The sequence below is a fragment of the Dendronephthya gigantea genome, unplaced genomic scaffold, assembly GCF_004324835.1.
Source record: "Dendronephthya gigantea isolate DGI-Jeju-01 unplaced genomic scaffold, DenGig_1.0 000032F, whole genome shotgun sequence".
Lineage (NCBI taxonomy): Eukaryota > Metazoa > Cnidaria > Anthozoa > Malacalcyonacea > Nephtheidae > Dendronephthya > Dendronephthya gigantea.
In genome coordinates this window covers 2,066,429-2,087,461 of record NW_021163042.1, presented here as the reverse complement: position 1 = coordinate 2,087,461, position 21,033 = coordinate 2,066,429, and the positions used below count along the sequence as shown (strand labels likewise).

Below are 21,033 nucleotides of genomic sequence, written 5' to 3'. Positions count from 1 at the left end.
CAATTTCGTTGTATGTAGTTTGCATTTCAATTAAGTGTGTGTCTGTTCGAGTGTTCGTTTATAATTCCTAGTATTATGTTGGCTTTTACGTAACTACTTTAATTGCTTTTTTCACGGAATCACTTCATCGGAAAGCTAAAGGACAAAGCCGGTACATAGTCGGTACGAGTACGTTTCATTCCTCTTTGGCTTTGCCTAGTCTCCCAATCTTTGTATATTTGTAGTTATTTTCTTATTTGCAGTTGCAGATAATCAAGATCAAAAATCGGCCATGTTATCGAAAATTCGATAAGAATATTGGAAGATGGATGTGCACACACAGAACAAGAGGAGGTCCGTATAGGGCAACATCTAATAGATTTGTATAAGAAGTATACAATACAATATACAACAGCTATATATTTCAGTACTGATATTGGTGTCGTATTATGACTAAGGTCATAATGATTTTTATATTAAGTCGTTGTCGAGGTCGTCATCACAGGATGAGTGGCCGTGTGAGTCAGAGGCAACCTCGTACCCACGGTTTTTTAGACCAGAGGTGAATGGTTGTAGTGAACGATATTTTTAACGACATAAATATATATGTAGGTATATATATATATCGTTATATACAAATTTGTTTCGTATAATAAGCAGTGCTTACCACACTCATCAGGTGAATGTGGCAAGCATTGCTTATCTCAGTAATATATATATATATATATATATATATATATATATATATATATATATATATATATATATATATATATATATATATATATATATATATATATATATATATATATATATATATATATATATATATATTACAGAGATGAGTAAGTTATTGGATTCTGTACGCTTCAAATATAAAATAATTGGTATTGAAAACCGGTCATTGCACAATGTTTCAGTTTAAAACAGTTTTTTTTTTAATTTTAGCCAATGTTGAGGTAGTGAAAGTAGACTCGTTTAGCCTTCACGCCTTCAATGGCTTGCATGTCTTAAACGATCAATCATATTGACGTTTCTTAAGATTTAAGAAATAAGATTTTTTAATACAAAATATACTTTTGTCAACAGAGCAATCATATTCTGAATTCGAAAGCATGGTAACCGACAGGAAACACATATTTATATGTAACAGAGAGAACGCCCTTTATTATAGGTTTCTCAAGCAATACTTTTACTGTCACTTTAGGGAACATTTCAGTTCATATACTTTCTCAGTCTAACTGGTCGCAGTGAATCAATTTGCTGCACATGCTCTAAAGTTCATTTTCATCGACTTCATAGATTGCATTCCTCCTGAGTGTTTGAACTTCTTAAAGACGAAGATGTTAAACGTTTGATAGCTATATAAGTGAACGTTTTCAAAAGTACTATGGCAGATTCAAACGTGTACAACGTGAATGCAGATAGTTCCATCGTGATTATGGGCGAAGGACATATGATCAACATTGGGCAACAAAAAGGTTCGTTTTGCTTTCCTATGCTTCCAAATGAATATGAACTAGATACTGCGGCATGAATTTAGATCCGGTACGCTAGTATTGTAACTCAACGAAATTTTTTTTAGAAAACATTGATGACAAGAAAGAAGCTCCGAATGTACGTATAAAAATTAAATTATGAAATTAAGATATTTATCATCGATATTATCATATGTACGATAATAATCATAATTACACCATAATCATATATTATTATTTGAAATAATAATAATGTAGTCAGCCACGCGGCATAAAATATAGTCCATATACAAATAATGTCTTCACCTTTTCACCTGCGTGCATATTTTTAATGTGCGTGCATTTTGTGGAGACGATATCTTATCTAAAGCGAGATGGGGTCACGCAATCTACGTCTATTATTTCTGACCCCATGCATGCAGCTACATGAAAACTGTGGCTGCAAGAATAACGATCGTTTTTTGGCAGTATGATGATGCATGTACATGCTCGTTCATCTTGATATTTTACAGATATTACAAACCGTGTCAAAACTTCCAGCAAAGCCTTTCCACAAGTGTTCGACGCGAGTTCGCGATGTCGATAAAATGAAGTCCATTTTCAAAGGCATGGAAGATGAACAACAGGCGCATTTGACAGCTATTTATATCACAGGGCCCCCCGGTTCTGGGAAGACGCAACTAGCACGTCAATTCGGGGAACAATTTCAAGGAGACGTAACAAATAATGGTACAGAGCGTCCAGTTGTGATGACATTAATTGTCGAGTCAATGAAAACATTGTTTAAATCGATAAAAGAGTTGTTAGATCATCTTCATTTGGCAAAATCAGACACTGTAACTGAAACTGAGGAAGATGGCGAGATCAAGGTCGTGCAGCTGTATATGGAAGAATTACGAAAGGTGCTGAGGGGATACCCAGGAAAGTGGCTTCTCATTTTGGATAATATGTTTGGAAATAAGGATTTCCACGAAATATTACCACAACCAGGTTGTGAAAACTGGGGCAATGGGAAAATGATCGTAACGACTCAAAATAGTGACCTTGCTCCTGTATGTCACCAATACGCTAAAGATCTCTCCTTGAAGTGTGGATTGGACGAGAACGATGCAGTCAACTTACTCCAGGAAATAAGTGGAGTTAAAGTGGATGAATTTGCTGTAAATTTGGTCAAAGAATTAGAGTTTCTCCCTCTATCTCTTGCCTGCGCAGCGACCTATGTCAGTGAAATGAAGAAGGATCGTCCTTCTAAAAAATTCTCCTGGGAGCAATATCTTAATCTCTATCGTGAGCACAGAGGTATGATGAGATCTCGGACATTTGAGACATATAACGTATATCGCGATTCAATGGTTGTAGCTGCACGACTAGCCACAAGCCGCCTAGCTGAATATAGCGACGTTCTTCGTAATGCTTTTGACTTTTTATCATATTGCACTACAAGCCCAGTACCTTTAATCTTCGTTTCAAGCTATGTTCAAGAATCAATTCCATCTGGTAGAATAAGTGATGAAATCTTAGCTGAAATTTCTCGTTGCTCCTTACTGTCGCTGCCAGATGATTCATCCTCTTTTTCAACAGTGGAAACTGTTAAATTCCACCAGGTAATGGGAAAAGCTTTTGAATACGCGAGGGAGGAACGAGCTTCTTCGCAGAACTTGGACGCTGAACAGAGAAGAATGGAATATGTGTCTCTGTTACATTCCTTACAAGAGAGTTTGGAAAAGGTTATTCCAGGTAACGATCGCGATAGTGTCGCACTGAAGATGTTAGCTAGTCCTCATCTGAAGGTGGTTATAGATTATGGTAAAGCCAAAAACTGGACTGACTGTTCCGAATTTGTTGATATTGTCACCATTCTTGCAAATTGTCTTTACAACGTTCCTGGTGTCACGGAGTCTGAACGCATCTCGTATTGCGAACTTGCCAATGAAATTGCTCTACGTCTCTCGAAACCCATGAAAAGCATCCGGTACTGCCATCTACTGAAATCGCTTGGTTTCTACTACCGAGAAGCAAATTACCTCGATAAAGCTGTGGTTATTCTTAAAGAAGGTCTTCGCTTGACTGAAAATAAAGAAAGCAACGAATGGGTGGTTTTGAAATCCGCTCTGCTCAGCGTTCTATCGTGGACGTTTAAAATGCAGACGAAATTCGATCAGGCAGAGGAGGCGATGAAGAAGTCGATCGATCTGGCAAAAAAATCGTTCGGGGCGAATCATCAAGTGATTGTAGAAAGGCTTTGCGATTTTGCAATCATATATCGCGAAAAGGTAGATATCGCGAAAGCTAAAGAAATGGCAGACCAAGCACGTCAAATGGCTAAGATCACCACAGGCAATTTGCATCTAACGAGAGCACAGGCAGCCAATTATTCTGCAAAAATTTACTTACGTTATGCGGAAATGATTGACAGCCTTGAGCAGAAGAAAAGCCTGCTGTATGATTCACTAAAACTACACGCGGATGCATTGGCCATATACGAAAATGTTTTAGGAGAGGATCATATTTTTGTGGCAGGAGTATGTATGACGTATGGTACTGTGTACAAGGAGCTGAATGATTATACGCATGCGCTTGAATTTGTCAAACGAGCGGAGGAAATCTATCGGGATGTTGAACATGTTCAATTGAGTTCTGCTCTTCGCTATAAGACCGAGGTATTACTGGCTCTTGGTGAAGCTAACGAGGCCGAAAAAGCTATTAAGAAAAGCATCGAGATAGAAAACTGTGGCCGTGCTAGATTTCTGTTAGCCGATGTCTATTTGCATCAAGAAAAATACCAGGAAGCCAGAGATGTTATCCAAGAAGTTCTCACTCGATGGAAGTCAGGCATTCTTCCTCCAACCCATTTTTGGGTAAAGCATGCTGAGAAGATAAAACAAGAATGCGACAGAGAAATTAGATTCAAAATATTCCTTAGATTTCTTCCGGTGGTTGTTTTAATCGTTGCAATCTTTCTTGCTGTTTGGTACAGCTGGTAATCCCAAACTACATGCAGTAATCCACCAATGTAAACAATGTACAGTTATACTGTCAATATTGACCTATACGTCGTTGTGATGATAAATTAATACAATTTATGTTGCTATGATGTTCACCTGGAGATTATAGTTATGATTTATTTCTGTATATTTAAGAACGTGTGTAGACAATAATTTATTATAAATAGTACTTATTGTAGACAGTATTTTGGCCTACCCTTTTAACATTTAGTTTTTCTTTCTCAGTAATAAATTCAGCTTTCCTGCATGTGGTGTCTGACTTCAGTTTGTACATGAAGATGGATTATGAAAATTATAAAACGACCAGTCTCTAGTTTGTGCACACATGAAAATACGTAAGATAGGAGCAGTAGTAGTTTGTGCCACTGCAAAAGACGAAAGTGGGTCCTTCTCGATTTGAGCAAACTCGCCTAATCACAAAGCGTTCGACGCACAAAGACCTCCTCTGCCGGAGACAAAGAACTCGGCGAGAAAAAGCAAGGGAGTAATTGCAATCCTCACTAGGGACATCCTCTTTGGGAAAGAAATAATTCTAGCGAACCAAATCAATCACAAATGCCTAAAACTAACCATTACGAATGAAATAATTACTAGAGCCCAGCTACTACAAGTATAATAATTCATTTCATTATTGCATGAAGCCATAATGATAAACATTTTAAAAAACTCAGAATTGACTTTAAAGTCTAAAGAGTATATTTACATCCACTTCTTTGCAGTTGAGGCGAGAAGCAAAGCCATAGTGCCAACGCTCGCAGTTACAGCCCAGCGTGTGAGCCTAAAAAACATCCCTTGGTATGACGAGTGGTCTTCGTGTTGCAAATGATGACGATTTTTTACATTTGCCGCTATCAGAGCGGACTGTGAGCGTTGTCGAAGAACATCGTCAGGACGCTGTTTTGCTAAATTTTCCATGAATTCATCATGGCTTATCACTACAGAACTGGAAATACAATGACATATAGTTAGCACAGTTACATACATTCAAGGCTACTGAATGTCAGTTTCTTAAGTGGCCAACAGAGCTTGCGAATGGGGGTAATGATCTTCAAGGTAATGATAATTCTCACTTCGAGGAAATCATGTGTATTACAGACCTATATATGCCGAATGGATTGTGCAAAATCTTTCATTTCCTTCATCAAATCTTCAGATCTTATATCATTGATCAACAATTAAAATAATCAAAATAATTTTAATCTGACGTAAGAACTTGTGAGGACGTGAGTATGATATGAGCAACAGCGAGGATAGTTTTTTATCTCAAGCACTCAGTCCATCTCGTATATAGTATAGGTCAGATCAGTTATCTCCTTATGCACAAAAAGCTTGAAATATGTTTCGCAACTTCAGCTTACCTTTCTTTGTGGTATTTCCTGCCATCAAGCTCGAGAGTGTTAGGTGGATACTTCATGAAAAGATCATGCGCTTCTTTAATCAGTTGTTCCAAATTTGGAATATTGAGAGGTAATAAACACAAAAAATTATGTACTGCACCGCATTCGCACTCGACATTAGACAATAGCTCGTTACGATGTGCGATCACAAGCTGGAAAGACAAGCAATATATAAATGATCATAAACACCACATTTTGAGAAATTTAGGACTTTATTTGTTATATTGTCGTGAGTAGGTAATGAAAGAAACCATTTCGCAAAGTGAAAATAAATTACCACAAATGTCTTCATCAGAGATAAGCTCGTTATAGTGTTATAAATATAAGTTCTGATAATAATAAAACGTTTAAAAACTGGGCATCAAATGTGGTATGACAACTGCCTTAAATAGACAAAACACTTCTCGACGTTTCGACCTGAGGGCCTTCGTCGTTGAAAAACTGTACTTGAGCATGTCATGTCTTCAGGCTTTAGAGACTGCCACATCAATAGGTCCGGACGAAATGTTAGTCGCCTATGATATCCTTAGTACAAAAGGCCCTGTATGAAACCTTATCGTTGCATAGACACAGACATATATAGCACATATATAGCCATGCATTGTCAACATTAGGCTATAAAATATATTTTCCTTATCGCTCTTAATTTTTTTCACTGTGCCCCGCGCCCCGACAACATGTTAACTTGTAAAGGTTTGTATACTTACTGCAGTTCCAAAGTATACAGGCATCAAAGGATGAGTCCCAAGAAAAAAGTCAAAAATACGAAATATCGAATCAGGATCATTGATAACATGTGAAAACCACGTGATTACCCAACTCAAAGCAAATATGTCACCAGCACCACTTCTAAAATATGATATAATGGCAGAGACACATCCTAAAATTAGTTTCGTTATTATGGACTTTATATAGCATAGCTAGTCAAGGAATTTTATCATTTAGGGGCAGGATGCCGAGAGCTCGCGATTAGCCTTTACCGAAGTTGTTAGCCTTCACGTCGTTGTGCTATCGAACTATGTTAAAAAAATAGAACTTCCACGGTACCAAGGATGAGTATTCTCAATGCATTTGATGTAAAAAAATAAATTGTCATGTATTCGGTGCAAAATAATGTCGATGTCTGAAACTAGCCGGCTAACTGAACGATCAACTTTGTAAAATGACTTGGTATTGTTATACTTTATTATCTATAGGCTCTCCCTGGTAGTCTGGTGTCGTCCAGTTTCGAGACATTTGCAGGTGTAGGGGACATATGACTATAATGATTATGGTGACAGTGGGCCTTCATTACAATGAATTTTACTTTCGTGAAATCGTTTGTCTCAAAATAATGTTCGACTATGTACCTTTTCAAAAATTCCTCCAATTCTGGATCGTCAACCTCCATAATGGCATGAATTAATCCAAGCATCTGACCTGTTTTTTCGAAATCTTGTTCCATAAAATCTCTAAAATTAAAAAATTTGGTTGCAAATTGCTTTCAATTTTTATTTAAAAAAATCAAAATGAATATAGGATATATACCTCATTTGGTGTAAGGATATCTGTTCTAACAGTGCAAAAGCTAGATCTTCTCCAGTGACCAACACTAAAGTCACTGCAACGTCATGAAAACCCTAAAAAGGTCCATCTCTTCAATAACAATTCTACTTAAAGATAGAATTGCATACAAATATTGACTAAAGATAGCCAGTGTATACAAATTTTCGGAAGAACTTCTAACTTTAAGAATGATTTGCAAAAAGTTTATAAAAACGTGTGAAGTTATCATTTCAGAGTTATTTGAACGACTATAAACTTGTTTAGAAAAATAAAAAAAGCTTTAAATATGTGTAGGAGACTGCATGCAGATAATTTTACTAACGAGGGTAACGTAAGTGCGTCAGGTCTCAATTCAAAACTTAATCTATACAATCAGGTACAATTACAAGAAACCAAGGCAAGATATTTGCACAAGATAAAAAATATCCTACTTTCTATATTAGTTGGTTACATCTGATTGATAGATGACGTTATTTTGAGAGTATATAAGGAACTGAGTTTCAACATCAGATCACCCCTAATAAAGAGACTAGACCGGAGTGTCGAAACGTTAGGTCGTGAAAGTGAAACTTTGTGTGGTGATTGCATGCTTTCATTTATTAAAACCAGAGTAGCGATAATTACGAAGGAAAAAAATATTTCCATGCATATATAAAATAACTACCATTCAGTATTTAGTTGCCGGAGGATATCAACCATGCATTCTTTAGTTAAGGCTATTCTTTAGGAAAAAAGGCAATAAACACATATAATCGAGTTATTATACCAAGTTTAATCAGCGGACTCACCTGATAGTAATGTAATTCCGGATTTCTACACAGCAGTCTCATGATCACATTAATCACTTGACGTTGTAATGCTATTCGTTTTGAAACACGCATATCTATAGTTGCATGGCATAAAAATTATTATAAAAATTATATATATATATATATATATATATATATATATATATATATATATATATAATTATATATATATATATATATATATATATATATATTATAATAACTCTCCAATTTACGTAAAAGGGTAACACACAAGCATTTTTTTTAATATGTGACCTTACTTTGAGGAAATCTTGGTTGGGAACGATTGACATCCGCGCAGACTTGGGACCAGTATTTGTTCTGACGAAAAATTTCTTTTTCCTTAAGGGCTAAATAAAAACGTTTTACCTTTTGTAAATTTATAGGGGAGAATTTGGATTTATGTATATTGGATTGATGTAAAAATAAATTATAGATATGTGCACGATGTTACACAATAAAAATAATTGATTGTTCTACTTTTGGATATTAATTAATTTCCCCAAACCCCCCGTTCTTATGGAGGCAGTTGTTCAAAGCTAGGTTTACCCAATGTTTTAGTCCATGTGGTTCTGAACAACTGTTCGTTTTAAGACTGAAAAAAACTGAGATATTCAAATTTGTAAACAGGCGATTAAAAAAAATAATAGTAAAGTCTAAAGAAATGCTTTAACACCGCGGCGTAAGCTAATCGGCTTTTGAACAACCGGCCGGCCCCATATGGTCAATGATCGTGCATGATTAACAACTTACATTGTCGATTTCGTTTCTTTACGTTCGCAGAAGGCTTAAAGATGTCATATACATTAACCAGCAGAAGCTTCGGCCAAACTTTCACACGTATGTAATTGTTAACTAAACCTTCTCTAATTATTGCCAAATGGCTCAGTGTAACAATGTCAACGGGATCTGCATCCAGCGCATTTTCAATTCTTCGTATCTTGACTTTGAGTCGAGATTCTGATGTTGTAGATATAGATATTAAGAAAGATACGATGTAAACTAGTTTAGAGAATGTTGGAGTTATGGCATAACTGTGGTTTCATTTTTAACAAACTTCTCCCTATAGCGTGCAGTAGTTAAGGACAATTCAATTGCATGCATGCATGACTACGATCAAAGGACTCATTTCCACTTAAAAGCGTTATTTCGATACCTATATATAATAGCATAAAATGACAGAATTTAGTTTTCTGAATCATTTAATGCGTATATTCATTCAATAAATGTCGGAAAGCTGGCTTCTGGTTCCTCCCATACGGCTATATACAATCCTACGTATACGCGTCGATTTACTAAACTGATATAGATATAAAACCTAGCTATACTACTCTCTTAATTCAAACGATTGAAAATTCAATCTATTAGATTGAATTTTCAATCTTTTTGAGATTGTTTTGCGTGACCAAACGTTTTCGATTGAAAATCAATCGTACACTTGATTGAGAACAAAATCAATCGAAAAAGAGTTACTTTTCAATCCAACTTCAATACTTTGCGATTGAAAATTTACTTTCACTCTACATTTAGATTGGAATATTTTCAATCTAAACGAGTGAATAATTTTCAATCGGTTAAGGTTTTCAATCTTTTTTCAATCTTTGCAAGTTTGGTATGCAGGACCAAACGACCCGGATTGAAAATCAATCTTCTTTTAGATTGAAGACTCTCAAACGTTCAATCTATTAGATTAGAATTTTCAATCTTGTAGATTGGGTTTTCAATCATAGATCCGATTCTCTTGAAAAACACCAAAAATAAAGAAACATCTCATGTTTTTTTTAAAAATATGTAATAAATAATAAATTATATAACAGGCACGCAGCGATAATAACCATACAAATGACTAACATAAGAACTAACCTATGCAAGTATAGCTTTTTGTGCATGCAGCTATTTTTTTACTGATTTAAAGTAAGAAATAACAGGTTTTTAAACGTATATGCTGCATAGTTACAATTTTAGGTCTCTGCATGAAGAGCCAAGAGCTCGGACAGTTGGACCTGTCGCAGAAGGCTTGATCACTCCATAGATCATCGCTGCTATGAACTCCCAAAAATTATGCAGCGGAGATGCATACTCCACATTAAACACGTAGTGGCTTTTAAAAAGCATATCCACCGCCTTTACGACATCTTGTCCACAAGGAATGACAATTCGATCCAGAACAATAAAATAATCCTCAGGATTCTGCGCATTTCCTGTGGACAATAAAAATGGTTGCGTAAATCTTTCATCCTTTGATTTAGCCGCTTCTTCCACATCACTCCCGCTCTAGAAAGGTAAAACATATATACGTTTTATTGAATGAAAAAATAAATATAATGGAAAATAAACATAAATATATAATGAAAATATAAAAGTATATACGTACTGGGACATTTTGCAATAAGTATGTGATGGCCCCATCTCTTGTAACCGTACTAGTTTTTCCTTTCTTTCTGTTTGTTGACTTGTGTAAAATATAGGCCAATACATACAATGCGCAAAGGTCACCTATATATAAGAACACGATATGTAACTAAAATCTATTGCAAAAGGCCAAATTTGTACTGTCGGTCACTCCGTGGTTTTCAGTTCGACATGTATTTTTAACTTAATTATACAGTATACTGCGGGAAAATTATACATAAATGAACCGTTCTATTACCAAGCACGCCTCGCTTAATACAACTGCTGATATAATTGTATTTGGAATTAAATCAAAGATAACTTACTATTCTTCGAATCACTGATAATTTGTTGAACAGCAGGGTATTCATTTCTACCCAACACAATAATTCTTTCTTGAAAGTAAGTCCCCCATTTGGTAAGGAAATTATCGCATTCTTCAGGATACAACAGTTGAAACTCAACATTAATCTATACAGATATAAAATAAATTCTAATTATAATATAATATATTCTTTACAGAAATATCAGCAATACTCACGAAAAATAAACTACTTCCCTCCTACATATAAGACAATATTAGATCGATGTTTTGGGGTACATAAAAATCAGTTACAATAATACAATTCAAATAAGACTTTACCATATCAGGTACATCTTTAAATCGTGGGTATTTTTCAATGATGCTTGTTATAGTTGTGAGCTCTAAACATTTAATGGCATTTCGTCTGTGCTTAAATGTTTCCTTAAAGTACTGAAGGTGTCTTCCCATTTTGTCATTACTGGGTGCATTGTACTTCATCCATGAAACCTAGAGTCAACAGACGTTTATTTAAACATCAGGCTAAACTGGAAGAAGACCAACCTTCTGTGCGTACTGCAACGTTTATTCATCTATATTTTCATGCATGATTGCATATAAACCCTAGCTCCTCTGCTGACCTTGTTACTCGTATCCATGCTATATATACAGTTAGTACTTCTTACCTTTTCGTTCATGTTTTGAGTCAATTCCAAATTCTCTTCTTCATCTTCAGATACTTTTTCAACGTCTCTTTCAACAGTGGTCTTTGCTTCCATCTTTCTTTTTCGTCCACGTCTCTCGTCTGGTCTGGCTGTCCTCATATTTTTCAAGCGATACTCGATGAATCCATGTCCATTGTCATAAAGATGTTCCTACATTCATGCCAAATGTCAAACCTTAATACAATTATACCGTTATAAATAGCACCAAGTTTAACGTCAATTTTTATAATTTTTGGATTCAACGTACATATCCTTTCATTCCAGGTGTGTTGTCTTTGATTGTTGGATAGGTTTTAATAATTTCCATTCCAAGCAAAGTTTTTTGCTCCGAAGTAGGATACCTTTGATACAGGAAATTTTCTGAATTCATATGCACATTACAGACAGAGTAAGCAACAGTTGAGTAAGACCTCTCTTAAGGCGGATTTCCACTCAGTGCAAAATGTCGCGCGATCGATTTTTTGCGCTCGCTTTCTTTTGAAATGTGTTCAGTCAAGCTCTTCTAATGGGATTAGTTCCGCTTGACTGTTGCATGTATTTCAAAAGAAAGCTATCGCAAGAAAGCGATCGCAAAAAATCGATCGCGTGACATTCTGCACTGAATGGAAATCCGCCTTAAAGGTCAGTAATATTTACAGGCCACATTTTTCCACCAACGCTGACACGCAGATTTTGATCAACAATCGCCGTTGCTTGCTTGATAAAATGCCACCTTTTTCTAAGTAGTTATCTAATTCCCGACCTTCAGAGTGGTTCTCTATTGCTTCTTTGATGTTAAAATTGATCTGTATAGAAACATATAATTATCTACAGGCCCGGTGGTAGTTCAGAAATTAGAAGACAGACGTAGATCAAGGACGCGGACGTCAAAGACGACGTGAAAATGGCATGGCACAATCATTTGCCATTTTTATGTCCGTTTCCTCGATCTACGTGCCTTTTTTTAATCAAATTAATTTAATGATTAATCATTGAGATTGTATATTTTTATCATGCAATGCACTTCACTTTGTTAATCTTCCAGAATGGGCTAGTAATTAATCTACAGCACAAAATAATTATAGCTTACTATTTTTCGTGACGTTGGTATAAATGGTTCTTTTACTGTGTAGGTGTTCTCTGAAGATGGGTTTGTGATCGATTTTGTAGGCTTTATACTTGGGTTATTCTGCATTTAACATTTAATAGTTTAGTTCGTCTGACAATATACAAGGCAGATTTTCATTGCACTATGACTATAAATAGCGTACCGTATTCTGAGTTATTTCTGGCATTGTAATGTCACAAGGTGTAAGTGCCTCAATCGGCGGTGGTGACTTCATTCTTTGGACCAACAAACTCAACTTCCGTCGGGCACCAAACGACTCAACTCCTATGTCTTTCAGGTCATTCTCTGATAGTGTTTGGAAAACAACCATGTCTATTTCATTTTCTAAATATATGAATATATAAAATTTGTTAGTGCATCATAATTTTAGTAGTTTATCATATTGAATAACTATAATAAATATACCTGCATAGGAAGTGTTGAAATTTGCCGAATTTAACTTTTTCTTGGCTATGAAAATGTTATGGCGCGCGCGTGTAAGGATCTTAGAACTCATATACAACAACAAGAGAGGACAAAAACATGGAGAAAGATGGAGCACACAACAAAAAAAGTTTTTCTCCTGTACCTTATATAATATATATATATAATATATATATATATATATATATATATATATATATATATACACCCATTTGCAAAAACGTTGGCCGCAGATAGATAGATAGATAGATACTCGAAATCTAATTAGAATTGTATATGTTGTGTAATATTATAGAAATCCCATGCAAATGTAATCATATGCAATTCTAATTAGACTTCGAGTATCTATCTATCTATCTATCTGCGGCCAACGTTTTGCAAATGGGTGTATATATATATATATATAATATATATAATATATATATATATAATATATATAATATATATTATATAATATTATTACGAGAGGGTTTGTATATATGTCGCGTATTTTGGCGCGAAATATTCAAAACATCAAATCTTTTTGGTGTACTATACTCAAAGTTCATTCAAGAGTTTTTGATTTAAGACTATCTTCAATGTCAACGCCTTCAGTATCACTGAAAAAAATACTAAAGTTGCATTGACTAATATAAAGTGTCATTTTCTTCTTGGCGTACCCGAGAAATCTCTGAATTTTTAGATTATATTTAGAATACAGTAAACGTGCAGTTGAGGATTAGAAAACGTTTTTAATGTTGATGATATAACCGAGGTTTTGAGCACAAATTATGCGACATATATAGAAAAGTATCTCCTCTTAATAGTATATGCAATTATTTTAGCGTTTGAACAAGAGAGTAACGGGGAGATAAATACAAGGGCGAGCTGGGCAGATACGATCTTAGCCCAGATAAAGGAAGATGGTCCACAAGATCGCTGGGAGTCAAGAGAATGAATTCAGGAACGTCAAGTTGCTCTATCTCGTAAGAGTGAAAATGTGCCACAAAACATTTGTGTTATATTTCTCAAGTACAAAATAGACTTCACCTGAGGTGTGACCACACATTAAAATACTTCGTATTAAGGCAAATTGTGGGACGTCATTCACCACAGCAGTAACGACAAACAGATTTTCTTTGTATTTGGTTCCAAACACGGAAACCTGACTTGCTACAAAGATCTGACTGTCATTCGCAAGGTGTAAGCGGGTCTTAATTACTTCACTACCCTCCAAAGACTCAACAGGAGTCATATATCCGCCTAAGCATTCAATTTCTACTCTCATTTCCTCTGTGCACCAAGCAGTGCATTGCAAAACTTGATGTTTGCATGCAACTGACTTGCAAATATTCTTAAAGTTGCAATTAACATATGCCACTCGTTTGCTAAAGCCATGTTTCAGCTCGTACTTCATGCACTGCATCGTAATCAAAGGTCCTGACATTCTGATACACGTTGGGTAATGGATCATGTGATGATGTTTATTAATCATATTGCTTTCAGGGAAAATCATCTTAAAGTGTGCATGGTGTTCACTAATCAAGTGCTTCAAGTAAACGGTTTGACCGTTTGTGACGCATGGAGCATATATGATATCCATACATTGAAGAAGCAAGAGCAATAAGTCATAGTGGGCATTTCCATGTGGAATGCGATCCCCGATCAAAAATGGTAGCATGCGAACAAGACACCACATCTGGGCAGCTTTTTGCCCTAATTTATGGTCCGCAGCATTTCGCAATCGGTCATATGCTAAAATACTTGGTTTATTTTTCTTGTCAGTAAATGAGTAGTGGAAAGATTTAATCCGTTGGTTTACTTCTGGTAATCTAATAAACTTATCAGAGAATATGAAATGGTTTAGTAATAACTTTACCTCATATGGGCATACTCCCTCTAACATGTCATGCATCACATCCAAGTTATAATTTGTGACGCAGTGGAAGTTTTGTAAGGTATTCAAGGGGCATGAAGTTCGAACACCTGTGTCACGGTCTCCATTACGTCTTAGTGAGGCAACATCTACTGCATCGTCATGGGAATCTATTCCGCGCATATTAAAATCTTCTTCATTGAAAAAGATTTGAATTAATTCCCGAGTGGCATCTCATAATCTACAAAGCAGAGTAGCTGATGGGCCTAAGAAGCCTAAAAGTTCATGTGCCGCTAATGTATCTGCACTAAATGAGACCAAAGTTCCATGCACTTCACTAACTCTGCCATCCCAATGGAGTTCTACACCACAATCACTTTCTAGCTGCTTCACTTCCTTGATAAAAGGGTCAAGGATTGGTTGAAATCCATACTTTTTTATGTCAGAAGTGTAACAAACTGCTAGAAGAAACACGCTGTTCATGGAAGAATTTATCGTAAAAGGAAGATTTTGGATAGTATAGTAGAAAAGACCAAGCTTATGAACTCCTGCCTTACTACCAATGGGATTTGTAACTTCTACATCATCATAGTACAGCTGAAGTCGCAATGCATGAGGATGAGTTTTAAAAATACCATGTTGCTGGTATTGTTGTCCATCTTGATAACCTCTAAGGAAGCCTGGTGGCGATAGTGTTTCACTTTCAATGAGAATTTGGGTACGTGGCTTCAAAACAAGCTTAAGCACCTCAAGAATAGGTATGTACTGGAAAGTTTCTGTCACAACTTTCGGAACGATTTGACCAGTTACCCTATCAACTATCTGATCGATTCTTGTTCCTAATGCTACTTCTGAAGGAGTAACGAGCATTAAATTATCAACCATGTACTTAAATTGCTGTGTAGGTGTTTCGATACCAAAAAAGGGATTTTCAAAGCTAAATAATTTAGTGCAGAGTTCTTGAACATCTTCGGAAGTTGTATCAACACCGTGTGTTTGAAAAACATGCAACATATTGTGCTTTAGTGCTCCAAGAGTATCTTGGAACATTACTTTGGTAGCGCGCATAACATTTTCAATAGCCGAAAAAGGAACTGCTGCTGAAGACTTTAGTTTCATGATCATAGAAAAAGCCAGATTTTTCAAATTATCAACACTAAATGTCTCCATATAATTGGATTCATCTTCATCGATAGGGTCATCATCCGAGCTGTTTTCGCTTTCCGTTTCCATGGGATCAGTGTGGTCAGGTAGATGTTGTTCAAAGCCACGGCTTTGCTCTTCATGCAACTTTTGGTTTAAATGCTTATTTCTAATATGACTTAAAAATGAGTTCATTATATTAAAAGTTCTTTGACATCCATTTTGCCCGCAGACAAGTTGTTCATTGGGCCCAGTTGTTGTATGGCATGAACGTAAATGGAGAGCCAGCTTCCTCGTTGCCCTTGTTGCATCAGGCGCATGGATTCCTTTATCACATTTAAAACAAACAACTTCCATGTTGATTCACAGTTCGACTAGAAGCTTGTTTGTTTGCTGTCATCCCTAATTTAAAGTAATTGTTTGGTAACGTTACACAGTTGCACTTTCTAGTTTTGAGACGATTTGATAAATAGTTGATCCCATTAAAAAGAATCGTTAATAAACGTTTGATTAAATTAATAAACGTTTGGTACTTTCTCTGAAGGGTAAATTAGGGGCTGTTTACATGAGCCCCAGTTAGCCGAGATCCACCGAAGCGTGAAGTACGTATTAAAATTAGTCTTTCTGAAACTGAACAAGCACATGCTTGCAAATGGTATTGTTAAGATGACCACATCAGGATGTAAATGAAATTTAAAGAATTTAAAGCAGAACGATAATGTTGAACAACAGAATTCATGACAACATAATGGAATTTAAAGCAGGATTTTGGCGGTGATGACTCCTCATAGTAAACAGCCCCTTATTCTTCAGTTTCTCCTCAAGTTCTTTTAAAACTCCTTTAGTAAACCCACTAAACTGGACTGGTGTGCCAACAAGGGGTACGTTACTGGTCTTTATTTTAATGGGGTTAACTTGTCAATCTGCCAACGTACGCTGTCAGTAAGTTCACTACCAATAAAATATGATACTTGATCCCACTTTACTCATGATATAGACTATATTAGAAAACTGTAATGGATAATTGTACTGGTGACAAGTTTTGAATATATATATACCACATCCATCTTAATTTAGACCTTGCCACCTTAATTTTTGTCAATGTCAACATTGTGCCCAGCCCTGACCAACCCGGCCCATAGTGAAAAGTAAATTAAACTACCTATTCTTAATTAAATGCTTACGCATACTAATCTGCTGTTGCTAATTAATGCAAGATCATTTCAACATGGGTGTAAAAATGCCATTTCCTTCATCAAGTTCTATAGTTCCAATAAAGCTATGATTTAAATTTCTCAAGTCTGTAGTTAAGTTGAATGTGTGCATTCCTAGATAAAAAGTGTGAGCTATTTTCTGTCCATGTCTGAGTTCCTACTGCTCAAGTTTATGAATTAGTGGTAGAGGGTCCCCTGGAATTAAAATGTTTAAACTAAGGCAATTTTTTTGAAATTTTGTTCAGTGTTTAGTGTTCTCTATATTGAACTTGGTTTAGTTTGATACAATATTATAAGTGCAGAATGTCACCAAACAATCACCCATCTTTTATATAAAAACAAGTTTCTTTAATGCTGCATAATGTTTAATGGAAGGGGAGTCATCTGGAATAAAAACAATCCTTGGGAAGGTCCACTGAGGAATAAATAGGTACATGCATGACCAAAGTTTCAAGAAAATGGATTAAATCCTGACCACCATGCCAATAAAAATGCAAGAGCAAGTTTCTCTCATTATATCCCATGGTCATCGAGAAGCTAGCAATCTACCCAAATGTGGCAGAACTAGTTTATCCATTTACTCAGACGATTTTACCTGTTAGACAAGGGGACCATATGTATACAGTACATAGTATGGCAGCATAATAGTTATACATAAAGAAATCCATCTTAGCTAGACTTGTTAAGCCAATAAGCACCAATGTAACCTATGTGCATGATCCCTATAATCTAGGTAAGGCCACATGATTTTACCTATCATTGAAAAGGAATGTATTCAAATGTTACTCAGTAGAGGACTGGAAGTTAATGGGTTAAAAAATTATTATATGACAGTTGTCCCTCACATTCTATTTCCAAGTTAATTTAAAGGAGCCATGGCATTGGAGAATGTGCATTATATAATTAAGTGCATACAGCTACACTTTGAAATTCAAAGCAGCTCACATATGAAACAGCACTACTTGTTCCATGCACGTTAAACTAACTACAATATGCAGGCAAGAGACATGCTTTCCAACCTATAATTCAGGCATTCAGTCATTAGGCTAAGTGACTTTGAATAAATTAATGCCCTAGTCTTATATCAATATCATAATACTAATAAGTAATTAAGTTCATGCCTAAATAACATTTATAACACATACAATGAAATGGCAGTGAAATGCCACATATATATTGAATATGGTCTGCTGAGTGCAGCCAACTTGCTTTTATCAACTCTGCCAAAACATCTAACTATTTTAAATTGCTCATTGACTTTATACATATAAAAGTTGGACCTCTTCATATTAAAAATATAACTGAATGAGCAAAGCATGCATCAGCATAGTGCAGTACATGAGACGGGGTAAAGTTCAATAATGGCCTGTTTAGCTTTGATCCATGCAAATTAGTTTGAAACACAACTTGGCACGCCATTGCAGCTATTTTGCACCTTTGCAAGCGAGCAAGTTCACAATTTGTAGAGTTTATGAGGAAAGTTTATATTATCCTATCGTTTTACTCGAGGCTTAAATTGCTCGACATCCGAGCCCAAAGTTTTAATTATATAAACAAATAAAATTATAGATATATATAGCTATAACATAATATATATATATATATTACTTGAAACTATAATATACGCTCAAGCGTTATCTAGCTCGAGGAAGTCTCGAGTGCTTCAGCTAACTTGTTTTTACAATAATTAATAAGTTATTTTCTTTTAATATTTAATCGACTAAACAAGTTTTAAATTAATTTCCAAACAGCAGAATTTTTTTCTTGTCAGAGGGAGTTTGCCTTCTTTTTGCCCTCTCTTAAATTACAAACATTTTTGAGCCAGAAAACGCAACAAATTCACAAATGACAAAATATGAAAGCAGAATATTTTGACGTGAAATAATGGCAACGATGTAAATGTGGTCAAATCGCGTTTTATACAGTTCATGTAAAGTAGTAGGGCTTCAAAATGTGTTGTATATCTACAGTATAGTTGTGCTGCAAAGAAAATGGCGACGCCATTTTTCCACTGAAAACTATAATTTAAAACAACATTTAGCCTTTTTTAACGAATGGCGCCGTTTTGCATTTTTAAACGTTGAATGGAGATACAATATTGTAGGTTGAGGTTTTCTTCGGAAGTTTTTCATATGCCTTGAAATGGTTTCGTAAGTTATGAAACTTTTTGTACGTATATTTCGCCAATGGCCTTCCCACAAGATGCATGCATTAAAATTTAAACTATGAACCAAAACACTGAAAGCAGGTTAAAAACTATTCTAGTACGGGCAAGAAAACAGTATTATATTTAAAGGTGAATCGCTTACCTTCCAGTTTTGAAATTACCTCCGAAGTGAATCCTTGCTTTTCCAATGTTACACGAAGATTCGAAGTATTTCCTTCGCCCTGCATGACTATCTCAGAAAAAGCAAAACTCTTTTTCCTCAAATTGGCATAGCATGAGTGGCATGATAGCCACGCGCGATTTTTGAGAGTTATGATTGGCTAAAAATATCAATCCTTTAAAAGATTGAAATAGCAATCAGATGCTCTAAAAGGCTGTCATTTCAATCGAATGACAAATTGAGAACGCATTTTTTAAATCTAATTTCAATCTAATCGATTGAATTTTTTTTCAGACTTTTGAAAGATTGAAATTTTCAATCTTTTGAATTAAGAGAGTACGTCACATGCGTGTACACATTACATATAGACATTGTAGACCATCCACGACGCACTTTATTTATCATACAAAGTGATTTGCCATGCAGATGTTTCTTTTTCATATATGTATATATACGGGATCTTATTTTATCCCAGTCTCTTGATTCAAGGTATACTGCATGGCCTATTAGCCGTTTGCGTGGGACTATATACATGTCCCAATGCCTCCTTCCATATACCCTTATGCAATCATTAATGTAATTATTTCTGACCTGTATTACTTTAATTCTTATGATATCAAGTTTTACCTTTTTCTCGCAGGTATTTAAACATGCTCGAAGTTAAGAATCCAACGCAGCTCTGTTAATGTGTTATCGTGACAAGGGAATAAACACTTTGTGGCAATCCTCATTCAATATTCATATTATGAAAATAGGTAAGTTTCATATCACATGTAAGTTTCATATCCTGTTTTCATATAGCTACTCAGTTGCTCTCGTTTTACTCCTTGCATGAGCAAAATTTCTCTCAATACCGAAAATATAGTTGCTCAAACTCGTTAAACTTGCGCGATAATAGAAATACGTCATGAGAAATATATCCACCCGTGTGTGATTGTTCAAAAAGCCATTATCAGGTGATTAGGATTAGACAAAGCACAGGCATTGTTGTTGATGAATTGTTGTGTATTGTGAAAATGTATCATTGACACCGACGTCGTTTGGAAGACCTCCCACATCTCATGACAGGAGGTAAATTCACCTCGGACCGGAATAGACAGAAAAGTCTTCTTTGTGCTCAACTCCTATAAGTTCTGCTAGTTTAGAATTCAAAGAGAAAAGAAACCTCCCGGTGTATTTTGGTGCTTTGTTTCCACTCAAAAAATTATCCTCTAAATCAAGACTAGACTGGAAAGTTTCATTCGTCTGTGTGTTGTTGACCAGAAGTAATGGTTTCAAAACAGGAAAATTTCCTTTCTCCTGAGGAATATAGCCTCAGGCCCGGAAATGGGAT

At 35.5% G+C, this 21,033-nt stretch overlaps 3 protein-coding genes across 7 annotated transcripts; 1 reads left to right on the top strand and 2 right to left on the bottom strand.

The window, feature by feature from the left end:
* Positions 1-26: 26 nt before the first annotated feature.
* LOC114524818 lies at positions 27-4,962 on the top strand. 4 transcript variants are annotated; one of them, XM_028546008.1, is made up of 5 exons: positions 27-151; positions 243-333; positions 1,282-1,460; positions 1,565-1,596; positions 1,970-4,962. In XM_028546008.1, exons 3-5 carry the CDS (start codon positions 1,370-1,372, stop codon positions 4,439-4,441), a joined length of 2,595 nt encoding a protein of 864 aa, XP_028401809.1. In that variant the 5' UTR covers positions 27-151; positions 243-333; positions 1,282-1,369; the 3' UTR covers positions 4,442-4,962. The 4 variants fall into 4 exon arrangements, 3 of the variants coding, with proteins under 3 accessions (XP_028401809.1, XP_028401810.1, XP_028401808.1); XM_028546009.1 differs by having other exon boundaries at positions 27-162; XM_028546007.1 differs by having other exon boundaries at positions 27-168.
* A 105-nt stretch (positions 4,963-5,067) lies between these two features.
* LOC114524822 (TBC1 domain family member 20-like) lies at positions 5,068-21,018 on the bottom strand. Its single transcript, XM_028546014.1, has 9 exons — positions 20,328-21,018; positions 8,967-9,173; positions 8,474-8,563; positions 8,193-8,287; positions 7,387-7,478; positions 7,209-7,310; positions 6,567-6,708; positions 5,821-6,011; positions 5,068-5,405 (listed from the first exon to the last, which is right to left on the bottom strand). Exons 1-9 carry the CDS (start codon positions 20,350-20,352, stop codon positions 5,162-5,164), a joined length of 1,188 nt encoding a protein of 395 aa, XP_028401815.1. The 5' UTR covers positions 20,353-21,018; the 3' UTR covers positions 5,068-5,161.
* On the bottom strand, positions 9,927-19,981 carry LOC114524820. Of its 2 annotated transcripts, none has more exons than XM_028546011.1 (10): positions 19,683-19,981; positions 12,881-13,062; positions 12,700-12,798; positions 12,267-12,415; positions 11,878-11,971; positions 11,592-11,780; positions 11,248-11,415; positions 10,931-11,075; positions 10,588-10,709; positions 9,927-10,487 (listed from the first exon to the last, which is right to left on the bottom strand). In XM_028546011.1, exons 1-10 carry the CDS (start codon positions 19,765-19,767, stop codon positions 10,167-10,169), a joined length of 1,554 nt encoding a protein of 517 aa, XP_028401812.1. In that variant the 5' UTR covers positions 19,768-19,981; the 3' UTR covers positions 9,927-10,166. The 2 variants fall into 2 exon arrangements, with proteins under 2 accessions (XP_028401812.1, XP_028401811.1); XM_028546010.1 differs by lacking the exon at positions 19,683-19,981 and adding an exon at positions 13,144-13,264.
* Positions 21,019-21,033: the final 15 nt, after the last annotated feature.